The sequence below is a fragment of the Trichechus manatus genome, unplaced genomic scaffold (assembly GCF_000243295.1).
Source record: "Trichechus manatus latirostris isolate Lorelei unplaced genomic scaffold, TriManLat1.0 scaffold00001, whole genome shotgun sequence".
Taxonomy (NCBI): Eukaryota; Metazoa; Chordata; class Mammalia; order Sirenia; family Trichechidae; genus Trichechus; species Trichechus manatus.
Window position 1 is genome coordinate 29,952,558 of NW_004443937.1, and position 19,359 is coordinate 29,971,916.

The window sequence follows — 19,359 nt, forward strand, 5'->3', positions numbered from 1 at the left end:
TGTACCATAATCCTTTATTATATATTTTTTAAGTAATTTTCTTAGTGGTTGCATGGGAATTTCAGTGAACATCTTACCTTAAAATGATCTGATACAGATTAATACAATTTAATTTCAATAGTATACAAAAACTTTGTCCCAATATAGCTGTGTTCCCTCTCCCATCCTTTTGCTATTATTGCTATACAAATTATATCTTTGTACATTATAAGCTCATCAACACAGTTTTGTAATTATTTATTTATGCAGTTGTCTTATAAATCACATAGGAGAAAAGAGTTACTAACAAACATATATATATAGTGACTTTTATATTTAGTCACCTTCCCCAGTGCTCTTTATTTCTTCATATAGATTCAAGTTTCTGTCTAATGTCCTTTCATTTCAATCTATGGGTTTCTCTTTAGTATTTCTTGTAGGGCAGGACTGCTAGTGACAAATTCTCCCAGTTTTTGTTTATTTGGGGATGTCTTATTTTCTCCTTCGTTTTTGAATGATAGTTTTACTAGACATAGAGTTCTTGGTTGACAGTTTTTTTCTTTCAATTCTTTGAATAAATTGTCCTGCTCACTGCCTTCTGGCCTCCTTGTTATCTGATGAGAAGTACATGATGAATTGTTTTTCTCTTGTTGTTTTCAAGACTCTCTCTTTGGTTTTGTCTTTCAAGTTTGATGTGTCTGTGTGTGGATCTCTTTGCGTCTACCCTATTTGGAGTTTGTTGAGCTCTTGGATTTGTAGATTAGTGTTCTTTTGTCAAATTTTGGAAGTTTTTGGCCATTATTTCTTCAAATATTCTTTTTCCCCGTTCTCTTTCTCCTCTCTGACACTCCCATTATATGTATGTTTGTACACTTGATGGTGTCCCGTAGGTCTCCGAAGCTCTGTTCATTTTTCTTCATGCTTTTGTTTCTGTTCCTCTGATTGGCTAATCTCAACCTATTTTCAAATTCACTGATTCTTTCTTCTTCCAATTCAGATATGCTGTTGAGTGCCTCTAGTGAATTTTTCATTTCAGTTCTTGTATTTTTCAACTCCAGAATTTCTATTTGATGCTTTTTAATAATTTCTGTCTCTTTAATGTTAGAAACTCTCCATTTGGTGAGACAGTGTTTTTATATATTTTTTGTTATTTAGGGATGGTTTCCTTTAGTTCTTTAAACATATTTATAATAGCTGATTTAAAGTCTCATCCTAGTAAGTCCAATGTTTGGATTCTTTCAGGGAAAGTTTCTGTTGACTGGATTTTTTTCCCCACGTGTATTTGCCATTCTTTCCTGTTTCTTTTTATATCTTACAATATTTTGTCAAAAACTAGACATTATAAATAATATAATGTGGCAACTCTGGAAATCAGCCCCCACCCCCTGCTTCCCCAGTGTTTGTTTTTGCTTTTTGTTGTTTTACTGTTGTTGCTGCTGCTGTTTGTTTGGTGTCTTTCCTGGACTAATTCTGTAATATCTAGTCTTTGTCATGTACAGTGACTTAGCTTAATGGTCAGGTAATGATTGGACAGAGATTTTCATAGATGCCTGAATCAGTAAGTCTCTCACACTTTCTCAAGGAGCTCTGTTTCTGTATTAGGGCTCAACTTAAGTGCTGTAGCAGTTTACAGCTCCGCCTTAGCCTTCACCTCCTCCTTGCACAGAACCTCGAGGTCAGGCAGAGGTGAGATATTAGGGCTTCTCAGGTCATTATCCTGGAAAAGCACACAATGCTGCACGTGTGTGTGACCTTCTAGAACTCAGAAACATGTCAAAGCTTATCAAAGCCCCTTATAAACAACTAATTTCTTTTTAAGTTTTTTTTGTCCAGTCACTTGTTTGCCCCAACTGATATGATTGCCTCATGCAGCTGGGATGTTAAGCAGTTATGGCTGATTTTTTTTTTTCAATAAACATCCTAGGGATAGGGCTTTCCTCAGTAAAGACAAGCCCTGGGAATGGGGTGTTTCCAGCAAGCTCCAGACAGGTTAAATAGTGCAGTTCTCTGGGTGTGGAGCTTTTTGGGGAACTCCAAAACCATTCTGTCTCCTCCAGTGCTGCTTGGCTGTTGGTTTTTACAGCTATCATAGTTCTGCAGCTGCTGATTTTCAAGGCGATTGTGGAGCTAGGATGAGAAGAGATGGGAACAGGGCCTGTTAAATTGCAAGAAAAGCTTGCTATTCTTACTGAGATCCAACCATTTTTCTAGAATAAATGCTCCTTAGATTGTTGTAAGCCTTTGGTTAACTTTCAAAGCTTTGACAGTTTTGTCAGTGTTCTCGCTGCTTTCATGGAGGAGTGGGTTTACAGAGATCCTTATTCCACCATTATCAAAGTGCTTTTCCTGTTAATATAGTCTTAATATCCAGGAAAAGTGATTGCAATCAAGCACTCAGGGGCCGCACCCCAGAAAATGAGACCGTTGACTCAGTTGGATACCAGTTGTGTTGACCCTCCCTGGGCTCTGGACACTGGCCTGAGTGGGTACAGAGCTGCCTCTCTTCCGCCCAATTTGAGGCTGCTTCTGTTGGCCTGTGAGAGTGCCCAGAAATCACTCTCATGTAGGCCTCTAAGAGAAAAGCAACTCACATAGGGAACCAGAATCTAATCCGCTAGTCCCAACCACTTCATGGTCTAGAGACCAGGAGGAAGTGCATGCTACAGCGGTGGTGGTGTCTCATGTCACCTTTTCCTCTTGTGTCAGGAGTTCCTGCTGAAGATTTTCTGTGTGTTTCGGAACCTGATGAAGATGAGTGTCTTCCCTCGTGACTGGATGGTGATGAGACTGCTCACGAGCAAGTGAGTGTGGAAGAGGACTACACCTACATCCACAGAGCTATTCTCAGACCAAGGAGTATATGTGTGTGTGGGAGAGAGAGATAAAATCAGTCAGAGATGAGAGCTAAGGCCATGAGGTCAGAGAAGAGAGGGTGGATGTGAAAAATGTTTAGAGGCACAATCAGCAAGACTTGGCCATAGGTACAGGGAGAGGAAAGAGTTAAAGATGATTCAGAAATGAAACCTAAGTGCCTGGCAGATTGTGGTGGTGCTCATAGTAAGGACAGAAATGGAAACATTACGGATATAAAATACCCAAAGAAGGAGACCTCCTTGAGGGAGTCCTGCTCAGTGGCCAGTTGAGCTCTGCTGCCCTGTAGCTTTAGTCAGTATCTCAGGCCATCTCTTGATTTGATTTGTGTTGTCGCTAGACAGTGCTTACCTCCCACCATTAGTGCTAATTACCCACCAGAGACCTAGTTGCAGAGCTCTGACCACTTCTGACTCTGGCCGCAGTATTCACTATAAGGACTAACCCCAGTCTGCCTGCCCTATTCATATTCCCAGCCTGTGCTTCCTCTTAGCAAACTAAACGAGTGATAGAAATGGTAGGTGGCTGACTTACCTCGTCTCCCTTCTAGCTGACTAGAAGGCCATGTTCTAGTCAGCTGCCTCCTCCCATTGATCTGCCTTTTAAGTTGGCATTATACAGAATGTAGTGGAATTTTTTACACTAGGCATGGTTCCAGGATGGTCTTTCCACTTTGTACATTTTAAAGGTGCGCTGTTTTATTTCAAAACCGCAAACATATACAGAACAGATCAATGGTTATAAACAAAGTTGCACAGATACTTCGTCAAATAATGCATTCTCCATTTAAATCCCTCTTCTTTCTATCTCTTAACTCCACACAGAACACTCTAGCTTATTCTGCAGGAGCAGCCTTTTTCAAAATTTTTACCCTTCAAATTTGTTACCCCTCTACTGGTGAACTGATCACTCTACTACACTGTTTTTGCCTGTCCTTCTGCACCAAAGCCCCAGTGGCCACTGTTAGACATAACCCCTTTGCTGGGCAGCCAAGTTCATCTGTAATCAAGCTCTTACCTATCTTTCCACTTCACTTCCTCTCTGCCCTAGCCCATTCCCTGGGTTCCAGCACACTAATCTTTCTTTTGCCCCTTATATATGCCAGGATGATATAAGCTGAAATAAGATGACTTATAAAAAGTAATGGCATACCACAAAATCAGGGATTTAATAACTATAAAACCCCTATTATCAAATAAAATGGTAAAATTATACTTTAAGTCCTACATGGTAGTGATAATATGTGCTGATTACACATAGGTCCCTGAAGAACTAGAATCACTCTTCGAACTGGAAGACACCTTAGAGAACTATCAAATCCCATCCCCTTACTAAGTTTCTGTTAAGGGTGTTAAAAAAAAAAAAATGGAAACAGATAGTAGTGATGATTGCTCAACATAGTGAACATAATTAATGTCACTGAATTGTACACATAAAAAATGATTGAAATAGTGAATGTTTTATTATATATATTTCACCATAATAAAATTTCTTAAAAACCTTTCTTTTATAGTCAGGGAAACTGAGGCCCAGAGAGGAGAAGTACTGAGGCCAGGGAATAGCCAAGCTAAGTCTAGAACGCAGTTGACACCCTGTGCCGTCCCGCTGTGGGGCATTTCTCTGATACTGGTTTTCTGTGGGGTTTGTGCCATTGATCTCTTTCCTTATAGTCACATGTTACATGGAAGCGAACTGTGCCTGCGAAGTTTGCACACAGGTCATAGACAACTAATGCTAAGCTGTCAGATGCCATTGTGGGTCTTTTAACTCTGCCAACGCCTTGTTTCCTTACTGCAGTATTATAGTCACTACTGTTCAGTACCTGTCCTCAGCACTGCACAAGAATTTCACAGAGACAGACTTTGACTTTAAGGTAGGAATTCCTTAAATCTGTCACTAGCTTTGTAATAATGCTAGAAAGCCAAAATCCAAGCTCACTCGTTTTTGTTTTACTAATATATTCATAGTATCAAACAGCTTTCAAGCACGATAATGATTAGAATATGACGTGTGAGCTCCCCTGTTGGAGGTGCTGGGAGGCAGACAGCCATGAATATGCTTTCTAGCTCAGAGCCAATACTGCTGGCTTCAGAGGAATCCCAAAAGAAAAAGTCCTATTGGAATGAATATTTAAAAAAGAAAAAAAAAAAGTCAGTGTCTTAAGGTTGTAAAATGGGATCTATACTACATGTATGCTTTTAGGAACTTTCCCTGCAAGGTTAAGAACATGTTTCCTCTTTCTCTGTCTTTGTAGGTGTGGAATTCCTATTTTAGCCTGGCAGTTCTGTTCATAAATCAACCTAGTCTCCAGCTAGAAATTGTCACTTCAGCCAAGAGGAAGAAGATTCTAGATAAGTAAGACACATGTCTCCTATTCACCTCCCTACCTGATGCCCAGATGGGGTTGTGTTTCCGTGAGAGGCTGCATCAGAAGTCCACAAGTTTCTCACCAGGATAGCTTCCCAGGGGGCCAAGTGTGGGAGTTCATTCAAGAGCCAAATGACTTAGCATTTTGAGAAGCGTTAGAAACAAAACAGTGCTGAAGTACTAGCCTCACTGAGTTTGCAGCCTCATCTTCCTGAACCTTATCCCACTAACATCTGGCCTCTGTGTTGCTTTTCCCAGGTATGGGGACATGCGTGTGATGATGGCTTATGAACTGTTTAGCATGTGGCAGAATTTGGGTAGGTCTTTTCTTCCTATTCTTACCTTCCGCATATTCTATAGCCAAATAAAAAATGACAAGACTGGTAACTTTCACCAGGTTTTATGAATGTCAGTTCAAACCTAAGAGGTTTTTACATATCTTTAACATAACACCTCAGGTGGACAGTGTAGCAGATGTGCACAAAGCCCTTGGCACCAGCAATACATATGCACAATCTCTTTTTTGAGAATGAAAATCAAGAGGAGAATAAGAAGAGGAGGGCTCTAGTAGTTTTTCAAAGTTTGAAAGCTCGTACCTGTGAGATCCTCAGTGCAATTCATGTCCCAGGTTGGATGTTGCAGGCTCAAAAGGGTAGATCTTGGAGATACCCAGCACATAAAAAAGGACGGATATTAATTTTAATAAAATTTGAAACGCTTCTTGGGTCTCTGGTATTCAGGCATCCAAGTCAGGTGCCTGACACCAATTACATCAAGGAACACGTGCCAAGAGAATTACAGCCTCTGGGTGAGGTTAATTTTGATTTCCACAGATTCTCGTCACAGCTTCTCTATGAAACTGCTTTTGGGTCTGAAATTGTCAGAGCAGTGTTTTTGGCAGAATCTTTGGATTGCCCTGGAGACTGGTTGAGCCATCCTGTGGTACATTGTAGGGTTCCCAATGACCTGTGGGAGTGCTAGAAAAGCTGCTGTTACTATTCCAGATGAGACCAGCTTTCAGCTGAGCACATGGCTCTGAAGCGTTAGGAGTGATGATGGTAAAATCTTAGATCCTCTAGCCACCAATCCTAGAGGCAGCAAGTAAGTTACAAGGCATCCCTGCTGGCACTAGGACTCTCCATCTCTGAGCGGGGATGTATTTCCCTAAGCCGGCTTTCCAGCTTCAGTACTCTTACTCCTTGCATCCAGTTAAGCTTTGGTATGCATTCTAATCCTTTGGGAAGGAGCAAAGCTGCAGTGAACTAATACATGTTGAGTTTTGTTGTTCAGGTGAACATAAGATCCACTTTATTCCGGGAATGATTGGTCCTTTTTTGGGTGTGACACTCGTCCCACAACCAGAAGTGCGGAATATCATGATCCCCATCTTTCACGACATGATGGACTGGGAGCAGAGGAAAAATGGAAACTTCAAACAGGTGAGATGACACCTGGAAGTGTTCAGGGTGCTCTCCTCTGGGATGTACCCCTTCTGCTTACGCAGGTGGCCCAGATGGCCAGGCCATGGTTCCAGTGGGGATGAGATATGGCTTGGCCATCTTGAATCCTGTTCAAGGCTTTTCCCCAACTTGCTGGCCTGAACTGATTTGTGGATTTTTTTTCTATCTTCATTGGTGAAGTGATTCTTCAAATCTTCTGCTCATTTTCAGTTGGGTTATTTATTTTCCTGTTGTTGAGTTTTGAAAGCTCTTTATATATTCTCGATGTAAGTCCTTTGCTGAATATGTAATAGGCAAATATTTTCTCTCAGTCTGTAGTTTATCTTTTCATTCCCTAAACAATGTCTTAGTTTTTAATTTTTATGGAGTCCAGTTTATCAATATTTTTCTTTTATGGATCATGCTTTTGGGGACGTATCTAAAAATGCCATGGCTAACCCAGGGTCAAAAAGATTTTCTCCTATGTTTTCTTCTAGAAGTTCTGTAAGTTTACATTTAGGTCTGTGATCCATTCTGAGATAATATTAGAATAAGGTGTGAAGTATGGGTCAAGACTTATTATTTTGCCTATGGATGTCCAATTGTTCTAGCACCTTTTATTGAAAAAGCTAGACTTTTTCCTTGAATTGTCTTCATACCTTTGCCAAAATTCATTTCATCACATTTGTGTGGGTCTCTTTCCATTGATATATGTGTCTGTTATTTCACCAATACCACAGTGTCTTGATTATGTTAGCTTTATAGTCAGTATTAAAATTAGGTAGTGTGAGTCCTCCAACTTTATTCTTTTTTTTTTCCTTTTTTTAATATTCTGTTAGCTGTTCTAATGTTTTTCCTTTTCCTATAACTTTTAGAATCTGCTTGCCAATATCTACAAAAATTCCACTAGGATTTTGATTGGGATTGCATTGAATCTGTAGATTACATTGGGAAAAATTAATATCTTAATAATATTGAGTCTTCTAGTCCATGAATACTGTATATCTCTCCATTTATTTAGATATTCTTTGATTTCTTTTATCATTGTGTTGTAGTTTTCAGCATACAGATCCTACATATATGTTGTTGAAGATTAAGCTGGAGCTTGTTTTGTTGCAAACTTCAAGACTCACCTGATAGACTGTGTTCTTTCCCCCAATAAGACTATCATGAATAATTGATATACAGCAAGCCAAGTAAACCTTGATTGTCCCTGGTTATAAAAATCTTGCTGCCTGAGACCAGAAGAACTAGATGGTGCCTGGCTACCACCAGTGACCTCCCTGACAGGGAACACAACAGAGAGTCTTGGATGGAGCAGGAGAAAGGTGGGGTACAGAACTCAAATTATAATAGAAAGACCAGACTTAATAGTCTGACTGAGACTGTAGGAACCCCGGAAAGGATGGCCCACGGACTCTTTGTCATCCCAGAACTAAAATAATTTCCGAGGCCAACTCTTCAGACAAAGATTGGACTGGACTGTGGGACATAAAATGATACTCCTGAAGAGTATGCTTCTTAGCTCAAGTAGATACGTGAGACTAAACGGGCAGCTTCTGTCCAGAGGGGAGATGAGAAAGCAGAGAGGGTTAGGAGCTAGTTCAATGGACATGGGAAATCAGGGTAGAAAGGAGGAGTGTGCTGTCACAAGTATAGGGAGAGCAATTAGGGTCACATAGTAATGTATATATAAATTTTTGTATAAGAGACTAACTTGAAATGTAAACTTTCACTTCAACTACAATAAACAAAATAAATAAATAATTTTAAAAAAATCTTGCTGCTACTTCCCGTTTATCATCAAATATTTTTAAAGAGTGACCTACCCTTTTCACCCTCACATCTCTGCTTCCCACCCTCCCATCATTTCAGTCTGGTCTAATTTCCATACCCACTTCTGTTGAAACTACTCTGTTAAAGGTCACCATAACCTTCTAATCACCAAAATCCAATGATTTTTTTGTCTTGATCCCATTTGTGCTTCCCACAGCTTTGGCTATTCCAGTACTGCTTACCACCTACTTAAAATACTTTTTCCAATTAGAAAAATAATACTTACTTAATTTAGAAAAATTAAAAAAGCAAATAAACTGTAATGAAAAAAATTTAACCCATCATACTGCTATTCTTAATAGCTTAAGAGACAGAGTATGTATTTTTTAGACTTTTTGCACTATATGGAGTTTCTTGGATTTTTTTTAGCAAAACAAAATCATTGTATAGTTTTCAATCTTCCTTACTTAGTAGCAACAAGTCATCACTATCTCTTCATGCCAGTTAATACGCCTCTACACTGCAGCATCAGTTTGGAGGCAGCATGGCATTCCCTTGTATAGCTGGACTACAGTGTCTTTAGTCAGGTTCCTAGCTTCAGAAACTTAGGTTTCTTCCAAATTTTTGTTGCTATATTAGTAATAATATATTAATATATTAGAACAAAAAACATACCCATTCCCAATTATTTTCTTAGGTAAATTTCTCAACCTGTAATCACTGGATCAAAGAACAAAAACACTTCTTAAGTTGTATAGGACTATTTCTCAAAAAGAAAAAAAATAAACCCTGTTGCCATCGAGTTGATTGCAACTCATAGCGACCCTATAGGACAGGGTAGAACTGCCCCATAGGGTTTCCAAGGAGCAGCTGCAGCTGGTGAATTCGAACTGCCAACCTTTTGGTTAGCAGCCGATCTCTTAACTACTGTGCCACCAGGGCTCCATGTTTACCTGTGTTTTATTGACTATGCAAAGGCATTTGACTGTGTGGATCATAACAAATTATGGATAACATTGCGAAGAATAGGAATTCCAGAACACTTCATTGTGCTCATGAGGAATCTGTACATAGATCAAGAGCAGTTGTTCAGACAGAACAAGGGGACACTGTGTGGTTTAAAGTTAGGAAAGGTGTGTGTCAAGGTGGTATCCTTTCACCATACTTAATCTGTATGCAGAGCAAATAATCTGAGAAGCTGGACTATATGAAGAAGAACAGGGCATCAAGATTGAAGGAAGACTCATTAACAACCTGCAATACGCAGATGATACAACCTTGCTTGCTGAAAGAGGCCTTGAAGCACTTACTGATGAAGATCAAAGACTATAGCCTTCAGTATGGATTACACTTCAACATAAAACAGAAATCCTCACAACTGGACAAATAAGCAACATCATGATAAATGGAGAAACTATTGAAGTTGTCAAGGACCTCATTTTACTTGGATTCACAATCAACACCCATGGAAGCAACGGTCAAGAAATTGAAGGATGCATTGCATTGGGCAGATCTGCTGCAAAAGACCTCTTAAAGTGTTAAAAAGCAAAGATGTCGCTTTGAGGACTAAGGTGTGCCTGACCCAAGCCATGGTGTTTTCAATTGCCTGGTATGCATACAAAACCTGGACAATGAATAAGGAAGACCAAAGAAGAATTGATGCCTTTGAATTATGGTGTCGGTGAAGAATATTGAATATACCATGGACTGCCAAAAGAGTGAACTAATCTTTCTTGGAACAAGTACAGCCAGAATGCCCCTTAGAAGCGAGGGTGGCGAGAGTTTGTCTCACATACTATAGCCATGTTATCAGGAGGGTTCAGTCCCTGGAGGAGGACATCATGCTTGCTAAAGTAGAGGGTCAGTGAAAAAGAGGAAGACCCTCAATGAGACAGATTGACACGGTGGCTGCAACAATGGGCTGAAGCATGACAACAATTGTGAGGATGGTGCAGGACCGGGCAGTGTTTCGTTCTATTGTGCGTAGGGTTGCTATGAATTGGAACCAACTTGACCGCATCTAACAACAACGATTCTCAAAACTCTGTCATCCATTTACTTCTCAGACCCCAGGCCACCCTCTCTGTGCATGCCCCATCTGAGCACTGACCACACAGAGCTGTGTCAACTGTTGTCTCTGATCCCCCTACCAGATGATGAGCTCTCAGGGACTACGAGTATTTCTTGTGCATTTTATTTCTCAGAACCCAACATGGTGCCTAGAACATGGCAGGCTCATGGAGATGAAAATCAAAACTAACATTCATTGAGCACTTCCCAGGAGCCGGGCAGGGTGCGTTGACACTGGAGAGAAATATTACCACCATTCTCATTTCAGAAATGAGAAAACTTAGGCTTAGAGAGCTAAATCTCTTGTCTAGCAGTAGGCAGCTGGTATGTCACAGAACAGATATTTGTTGAATAAGTAACAAAGTGTCACTTCAGGAATGTTTGTTCTATAGACTAAAAGTAACTCCACAATCCCGAAATAAACAGTATTGCTAATTATGCCATATTTGAAGAACTTTGCCTTAGAGACATTGATGTTGCATGCATTGATCTTCAGAAGATCAATGGAAGATCAGTGGATCTTTGGAAGACAGCTACCTGGCCAACCAGCAGGAAGAGATCCATATTTGTGCCTATTCCAAAGAAAGTGATCCAACCAAATGTGACCTTTATGAACAGTATCGTTAATATCACACGCAAGTAAAATTTTGCTGAAGATTATTCAAAAGCGGGTTGTAGCAGTACATCGACAGGGAACTGCCAGAAATTCAAGCCGGATTCAGAAGAGGACGTAGAGTGAGAGAGATCATTGCTGATGTCAGATGGATCTTGGCTGAAAGCAGAGAATACCAGAAAGATGTTTAAGTTTTATTGACTATGTAAAGGCATTTGACTGTGTGGTTCATAATAAATTTTGGATAACATTCAAAGAATGGGAATTACAGAACACCTAGTTGTGCTCATGCGGAACCTGTACGTAGACCAAGAGGCAGTCGTTTGAAAAGAACAAAGGGATACTGCATGGTGTAAAGTCAGAAAAGGTGTGTGTCAGGGTTGTATCCTTTCACCATACTTATTCAATCTGTATGCTGAGCCAATTATCCCAGAAGCTGGACTATATGAAGAAGAGTGCAGCATCAGAATTGGAGAAAAACTCATTAACACTGTGATAAGCAGATAACACAACCTTGTTTGCTGAAAGCAAAGAGGACCTGAAGCACTTACTGATAAAGATCAAAGACTACAACCTTCAGTGTGGATTACACCTCAACATAAAGAAAACAAATGCTCACAACTGGAACAATAATGATAAACAGAGAAAAGATTGAAGTTGTCAAGGATTTCATTTTACTTGCTTCCACAATCAATGCCCGTGAAAGCAGCAGTCAAGAAATGAAACGACACATTGCATTGGGCAAATCTGCTGCAGAAGACCTCTTTAAAGTTTTTTGCAGCAAAGATTAAAGATTAATCTTTAATTTAATGCAGTAAAGATTAAATAGCAAAGGTGTCACTTTGAGGACTAAGGTGTGCCTGACCCCAGCCATGGTATTTTCAGTCACCTCATATGCAGGCGAAGACTGAATTATGAGTAAAACAGACCGAAGAAGAATTGATGCCTTTGAATTATGGTGTTGTTGAAGTATTTTGAATATACCATGGACTGCCAGAAGAATGAACAAATCTGTCTTGGAAGAAGTACAGCCAGAATGCTTCTTAGAAGCGAAGATGGCGAGACTTTGTCTCACATACTTTGTACATGTTATCAGGAGGGACCAATCCCTGGAGGAGGACATCATGCTTGGTAAAATAGAGGGTCAGTGAAAAAGAGGAAGACCGTCAACGAGATGGATTGACACAGTGGTTTTAACAATGGGCTCAAACATAGCAATGACTGTGAGGATGGTACAGGACTGGGCAGTGTTTCATTCTGTTGTACATAGGAACTGACTCGACGGCACCTAACAACAATGATCCTCAGTGTCCTCTTTTTCAAATTTCTCAATTTCTCCTAATAACCTCTTCTTTTTTCAGTACTGTGAGAGGGATGAAGTGATGTCCCCATATCATTCCATTACGAGCTCCTTTGCCTAGTGCAGAGGTTCTTACGCTTGAGAAGGCATCAGAATCACCTGAAGGGCTTGTTAAAACACAGATTGCTGCCCTCCCCCAACCCAATTGCTGGGAATTTACATGGCTCACAAGGTCTCTAGTGAGGCGGATGCTACTGGCCCAGGGACCCACTTTGAGAAAGTTTCAGACTCCAGTGAACTATTCCACCCTTGTTTGCACTGTGTACTCTGCTGCTCCAACTTCCACCCCACCTGTGTTCTGTACTGGGTATCAAATTTACCTGCACCCACATATGTGAAGAGAAATCCCTTGGTATAATCAGGTCTTTCTTCCTTTGGAGGTTTGTGGCCAGCTGTCTGACCCAGCATGGTGGGATGAGCTCTAAACTGGGAGTGAGGCACCATGGTTTCTAGACTTCTAGGCCCAGTTATATTTGACTTTACATAACCGCACAAAAGTCCCTGCTGATGCATCTTCTCTGCACAGAGAGCACAGTACTACATCTATCTGTAAGGACCTTGGTCTCAGACTTTCTGTTTCCTCTGAAGTATGTATATTAAAGCAGCTGACTTACCAGGCTAGACAAGAAACGGTATGATGGTCCCTGCCAGGGGTGGATTATCCAATAGGCAAGGTAAGCACAGTGCTTATCTTGCTTACCAGATCATCTGTAATGAACAGTTTCACATTTTTTTCATCACATCAAAGATTCCGCTTCTAGGTATGGCTAGCATCTGTCTCTCTCCCAATCCCACAGCACCTTCCTACAGAAACAAAGCCTCTTCAAATTTGCAGTCCCTGACAGGGACGGATGACCCAGTAAGCAAGGTAAGCACAGGCTTACTTGTGCTTACGTACTAATCTGTATGTAGTGTACAGTTTCTCCTATTTTCCCCCACATCAAAGATCTGATGAAACCCATGTGAAATTGTTCACTACAAATTAGTACGTAAGCACAAGTAAGCCTGTGCTTACAGGTGTGGTGAAACCCGTGTGAAAATGTTTACTACAGATTAGTAAGTAAGCACAAGCAAGCACGGGCTTATCTTGCCTATTGGATAATCTACCCCTGGTCCCCGCCCTGGCCATGTAGCAGACCAGTGTGAAGAGAGTCATATTTATTCATCTGTTCTCATTTTCTGCTGAGACTTCAGAGACCCTTATTGCCTTCAATGAATTTCCTAATTCAGTTATCCTTTGTATTATTTCTTTGCCTTAGGATTTTTTGGCTCTATTTGGACTGAGAAAATACTTCTATTATAGCCATCATTAAATGCAGCCATGCAATTTTTGTTTATATGAAATGTCTATATAAATAATAGCACAATACCACATTTTAAAGGCTAAGGAGGGGTTAAAAAGATTTTATCTCACATCACTTACAACTAGGTCTCACCTCAAAGTAAATCCAGTGAGGCCTGTTAGAAAAGCGGCTGAGCACTACTGAACGCCCTTGCAGGTCTGTGGAGTAGAAACAAATGCAGTATTGTTCCTCACAGTTTAGAAATTCAATAACAAATGCAGGGGCCCCAGTGATGGGACAGTGGCAGGACCAGTGGAGCCTGTGCTCTTGAAGGAGAATCTCTGAAGGAAACACTCATTTCTTGCTCCACCCCAGACTAATGCCAGCCAGTAGAGTAAGGACCAACCCTCAAGCAAGCTTCCTATATGACTGGTTGGCGAGAGGGTAAAGTTCTAACCAAATGCATATTGTACATACAAAATTTTTGAATATTTTTAAGAAAGAAAAACACTTGACAGAGTCCTCTTTTGGATCCAAAATACTGTTCTCTCCAGGGAATTCTTGCCTTTTGCCTTAGATTGGGAGAAGGATGTCTGATACTTGTAGGCCCAACCTCTGATTTCTGATTGTGGTTTCTTGGTGCTATAGGTAAGATCTTTCTACCCTGAAATCTATTTGGAGCAAGGACAAAATCAGGAAGCACACCCAAGATGCAGGAAATCACCTGCCCTCTAGAGCAGTTCCCCACCATCTTCACCAGTCACAGGGGTGGGATTTCCCATGCTTCCTCTGAGGTTGGCTCAGGTTTACAAAGTCTCTTCTTCCCTCTAGGTGGAGGCCGAGCTGATAGACAAGCTGGACAGCATGGTTTCAGAAGGGAAAGGAGATGAGAGCTACAGGGAGCTCTTCGGCCTGCTGTAAGCAGCTCTAGGTCCTGGGGCTCCATGCGAGGGCTGGAGAGTGGGGGGAAGAGGGCGAGTGAGGGGTGGGGTAATACCTGTGCTGGGCAAGTATCAGAAACCTGGGTTGTTCCTGGGGGTAGCCATATTCACCTTCTGTTGACAAGAAAGTGGTGCCTTACATCAAGGCTTTCAGGAATCTTCATAGAGAGCCGAAGAGGTAGAAAAAGGTAATAACTCTGAGCTCCCAGATTTGCCGACAGGAAAAGGATCATCGTGTGTCTTCATAGCATGCACTGCATGCAGTTGGGCTGGATGGGGACTCAACCAGTTTAGGGCTCAGTGCTGACATTTCTTGGGAAAAAAGTGTAAATCTTCTTCTGAAAGTGGGACTCCTGTTTGTCCTGCTCTGTAAGACAGCACAGTCAGCTTGACAAACCCTGCCATGGGCTCTTGAACAAGTCACACCCCCTCCAGGCCTCAGCTTCCCTGTTTATAAAATGGCATTGTTGTACTGAACGACATCAAGGATTCTCCCAGGGCCACCATTCCATGACTTCTCTCTGATTTATGGGGGCCAAGAAGCCTCACAAGACTTGTCACAGGACAAAGCTTAAAAGAGAGACTCAAGGTAGCCATGGTCCTCCCAGGTAGATACTGATGTTAGTATGTTATTTTCCTAAAAAATGAAATTTTAAGACATTTACAGCACTAGAGCCCCCTCGCATCTCACTCATCGTTTCTAGCTTTGAGATTTTCTTTGTTTTAGTACCGTCTTAAAGACAAACCTATAATAATATTTTCTAGTAATAATGCTTTACAGTGTGCAAAATGTTTTGACATTTCTTATCTTATTTGAGCCTCACAAACACCTGTGAGGCAGTAAAAGCACAGGTTATCCTCATTCCAATTTTAGAGGTGATGAAACTGAGCTCAGAGAAGTGTTAGCGTGCCCTCAGTCACACGACCAATGAGAGGCAGCTCTAGGAGGCTGCAGGAGGGAGATCCTTCTGCCATTCTGTGCCCGCTTTGTCCTTGATGAGTCACACAATAAAATGTGAATTTATTTGAAATTTAAATACTTATAATAATTTGTGAAAGTAAATCCATCCTTTAATATTTTTTCTTTAGCTGAGGATGTTTCTAACCATGTAAATAAGGCACAGAAATCTCTTCCTTTGCCAGTCACAAGTAGCATTACTACAATGGAAAAAGCACAGAAATAGCCTGGAATTCCTAATTACCTGACCAAATAGTGTTTCATAAACTCTTCTAAGATCAGTCTGAGAACTGAAAGCCACTGATAACATGAAGCAACATCTCCCATTTTGTGTTTTGAGGAAGACATTTGTAGGTATACTGGAAAAAAAAAGAGTGGATCATGGGCTAGTTAGTTTAGAAAAGACTCAAACAAAACTGAACAAGCCACTATTGTAGGACTTCTCAAAGGCTTTAATGTGCGAAAAGTATGAAAAATCTCCCAAAAGAAGTGTAATGAGCAGCTTTTCCCATGCTTGTTTGCTTACAGAACACCTCTCCCCCTCCTGCACGACTCCAGAGCTTTGCAGAACACATTTGGGAAATGAGGTGCAGTGGGTTTATCCACACAGCTCAGAGACCAGAGTCGTGTGTCATGTGGGAAGCCCTCACTTTCCCAGAAGCCCTGGCCAGACGGGATGCTCTGTGCAGGGAGACAGTTGTCATCATAGCAGCAGCAGTAGCAGCAGCTAGCCTCTACTCTGTCTTGTAGGGTTGCTATGGTCGGAACCGACTCGACAGCACCTAACAACAGCAACAACAGGCTACGGCATGAGTTGCTGGTGCTTCTGGGCTTGCTGCTCCAGGTGGCTCTCGTGACCCTGGGGAGCAGCTCCAGGAAAAGTGCGGAAAGGAATTAGGAACAGAGTTGTGTGGATTGAGACCTGGACTTGGGCCCATCACTGGAGCAGGCAGAGAGAGTTCAAGTTATCACCCCAAAAAAAAGATCTGTAGGAAGGAGGAGCTCAGAAACCAGGCTCTTTGAAGAAACCAAATGCTGCTCAGAGGTGCCAGGAGCACAGGCCTGACAAGTGAGAGAAAAGGCCTTCGATAGTTAGTTCTTGGCACCGGCACATTTTGAGTGGAAGCATCATCTGACAATGGGTATGGCCAGCTGCAGCTCCTGGACCCTCACTGCCCCTTGTGCTGGGTCCCCCAGGCTGGTGGGGGTCTCTTCCTTGGTTTGCGCGAAGAGGTTGGTTTGTATGTTTGCTGAGGATAGCTCTGAACATTGATAGAGACAGTGAGCCAACTGCCAAAGCCAGGCCTATCCCTCAGTGGGCTCCTACCTACCTGTTCTTTCAGAACAGTGTATGCCTAAGAGGGCTGGGACTTTGAAACCCCTCCTCCAGCTCAGTGGTATCCTTAGAAACTTGCACAAGGCAGTAGGAGATGTTCATTTGTTGCTGTCAGTTCAGTAACCTCCTTGTCTTTGCTTTCTGCTGCATGGAGTAGAACCCAGCTGTTTGGGCCCTACCCCAGGTAAGACTGTGGTGTGGTGATTCTGCTGTCTCCAGATCCATCACAACCCCCGCAGGCTCTGGGACTTCACTCACATGCCCAGGAAAGACTCATAAATTGTGTTTGCTTCCCCCACCCCTTCATCAATAGCCTGTTGGAGAAGATAGAACAGGAAACGTGGCGCGAGACCGGCATTTCCTTTGTGACCTCAGTCACCCGCCTCATGGAACGCCTCCTTGACTACAGGTATCTTCTCAGGCATCTACCCAGCCTCCTCTCTGTTAAGGATACTCTCCCAAGCAAGGGCATTCTCTGGTCTTAAAACTGAGACCACACGCCCTTCAGGGAAAGGACTGTTCCCTGAAGTGAGTGATGAGTGCCATCACCAGTCATTAGGAATCTGCTGATGGCCAAGGAGAGAGAGGGAGAGAGCCTCTCCCAGGGGTGGATGGGGACTGCCTGGGATCTCCCACCTCAAGATGTAGGCACACACCCAGGAAGCATCCCAGAGACATGCAGCCATCTGGCTTTCCATCCAGAAGGGCCAAGGCTCAGAGGAATAGACACAGCAAGGAGGAAAAGAAAAGCTGTCTCTGGAGCAAGACACAGGACAGGTGCAGATTCCTAGTGCAGACTTTCCTCAGCCGTATGGCAGATGGGCAGGCACATGTCACCTGGTGAAGAATGTGACCTCCAGGAGGACTTTTAGTTGACTTCTCCAGGGTCTAGGGATCTCGCTTTTCCATGCCTCCATTCTTTGTCTAAAGTCTGTTTATTTCCCTGGGTCTGGCCGTGAGTGATTAGAGGAAGCAGCCAGTGTGGGCATAGATCTTGATGTTGTCATCACTCTGAAAGTTAATGTGGCATTAGAGTTTTCTTCATGAAAGCCTGCCTGCCCAGTCATATTGTAGCTTTTGAATTAGTCCAAACGTGACAGTGAAGCTACCGCTGAAACCTTAGTTGCTCTGTCAGTAGGGTTCAGGTGGTGGCCAAGGGTGCCCTTTGGGAGGCCTGGAGGAAGGTGATAAGGAATGAGGAGGAAGGATAAAGACACAAAATCTGGACCCAAGCAGTAGTTGTCTCCTCTGTGCCACAAAATGTGCAAACCCAAAGGGAAAGCCTTTTCAGCCTGTGGGTCAGGAGATGAGGGTGTTTAGGCTGCCTCCAGTTGCTGCTATGCTAAGACTTTTGCTATACAGAAGACTTGGGTCCAATCCACTGGCCCAGATATAGAAATGGAGTTTCTGAGAAGGGTGCTTAAATCTTGAGCATCTCCCACTTCCTGTAGCACAGTTGTGCTTGTGCAAACTTCAGCCTATTTTTCCCAGGCCTTATGAAGTCACATATAGCCCTCTGGGGGCCCCTTATAGAGCAGGAAACTCCTTTGCTCATGTTGTGTCTCCAGCCTCCCCTGCACCTGCCATCAGACAGAGAAGGGAGGTGAGCAAAGACCTGTACCTTGTCCTTACTGCAACATTTACCAAAGACAATTTAGCTCCATTTTCTATGGCCTACCAGAAAGAGCAGAATTTAATTTCTTAGGTTTCTGCTTGCCTGTTTGCTTTCTCTACTGGGATGCTCCACAAACAACTCAGACTCATGGCCAAAACTAATTTCATTCTCCATTTCCTGTCTCAGTAATGGTACCTACAAAACAAAGTCTAAACTCCTCACATGGCATCAAAGGCCCTTCATAAACTGGCTTTTACCCTCCTCTTTAGCCCTATCTCCTGCCAGTCCTTGATAGCCACAGCCTGTACCCCACGCTCACAGCATTGCTCATTGTTAACATGAGAGGAAACAAGTGATGGCTCCCGTCTATTGAGAATCTACTATGTGTCGTGTGCTTTATATACATTGTCTCTAATCCCATAAGCAACCCTACACAGTTATCCTTGTTTTCACCAATAAGGAAACACGAGTAGAAAGTGCCATTGCCAAGATTTGAATCCAGGTCTATCTGACTCAAGAGCCATGCCCTGTCTTCTCAGCCACACTGTCACCACTCACATCTTTCCCTTCAGGCTTCTCTACGTACTGTGTGTCCTTCCAAGACTGGCTTTCCAGCCCACCCCCATCAGCAAGGCTTTCCCAGTCGTGAGCTTAGCTCTTTCAGCGCATAAGTCACCTTGGATGATGATCGTTTGTCACCTGTCTGTCTCCCTGACAGAAGAGAGCCAACTCCTTTAGGGCAGGGAACTTG

General features: G+C 42.3%; 1 protein-coding gene across 1 annotated transcript in view; it reads left to right on the plus strand.

Annotated features, from left to right (window-relative positions):
• Positions 1–19,359, plus strand: part of DOCK3 (dedicator of cytokinesis 3) — a 450,742-nt gene that overhangs the window by 394,036 nt on the left and 37,347 nt on the right. The window contains exons 28-35 of the mRNA XM_004368733.1: positions 2,686–2,780; positions 4,648–4,723; positions 5,105–5,205; positions 5,476–5,534; positions 6,508–6,656; positions 14,590–14,675; positions 17,151–17,177; positions 17,307–17,402. Of these exons, the coding sequence (XP_004368790.1) occupies positions 2,686–2,780; positions 4,648–4,723; positions 5,105–5,205; positions 5,476–5,534; positions 6,508–6,656; positions 14,590–14,675; positions 17,151–17,177; positions 17,307–17,402 (689 nt within the window). The remainder of the gene's footprint in view (positions 1–2,685; positions 2,781–4,647; positions 4,724–5,104; positions 5,206–5,475; positions 5,535–6,507; positions 6,657–14,589; positions 14,676–17,150; positions 17,178–17,306; positions 17,403–19,359) is intronic.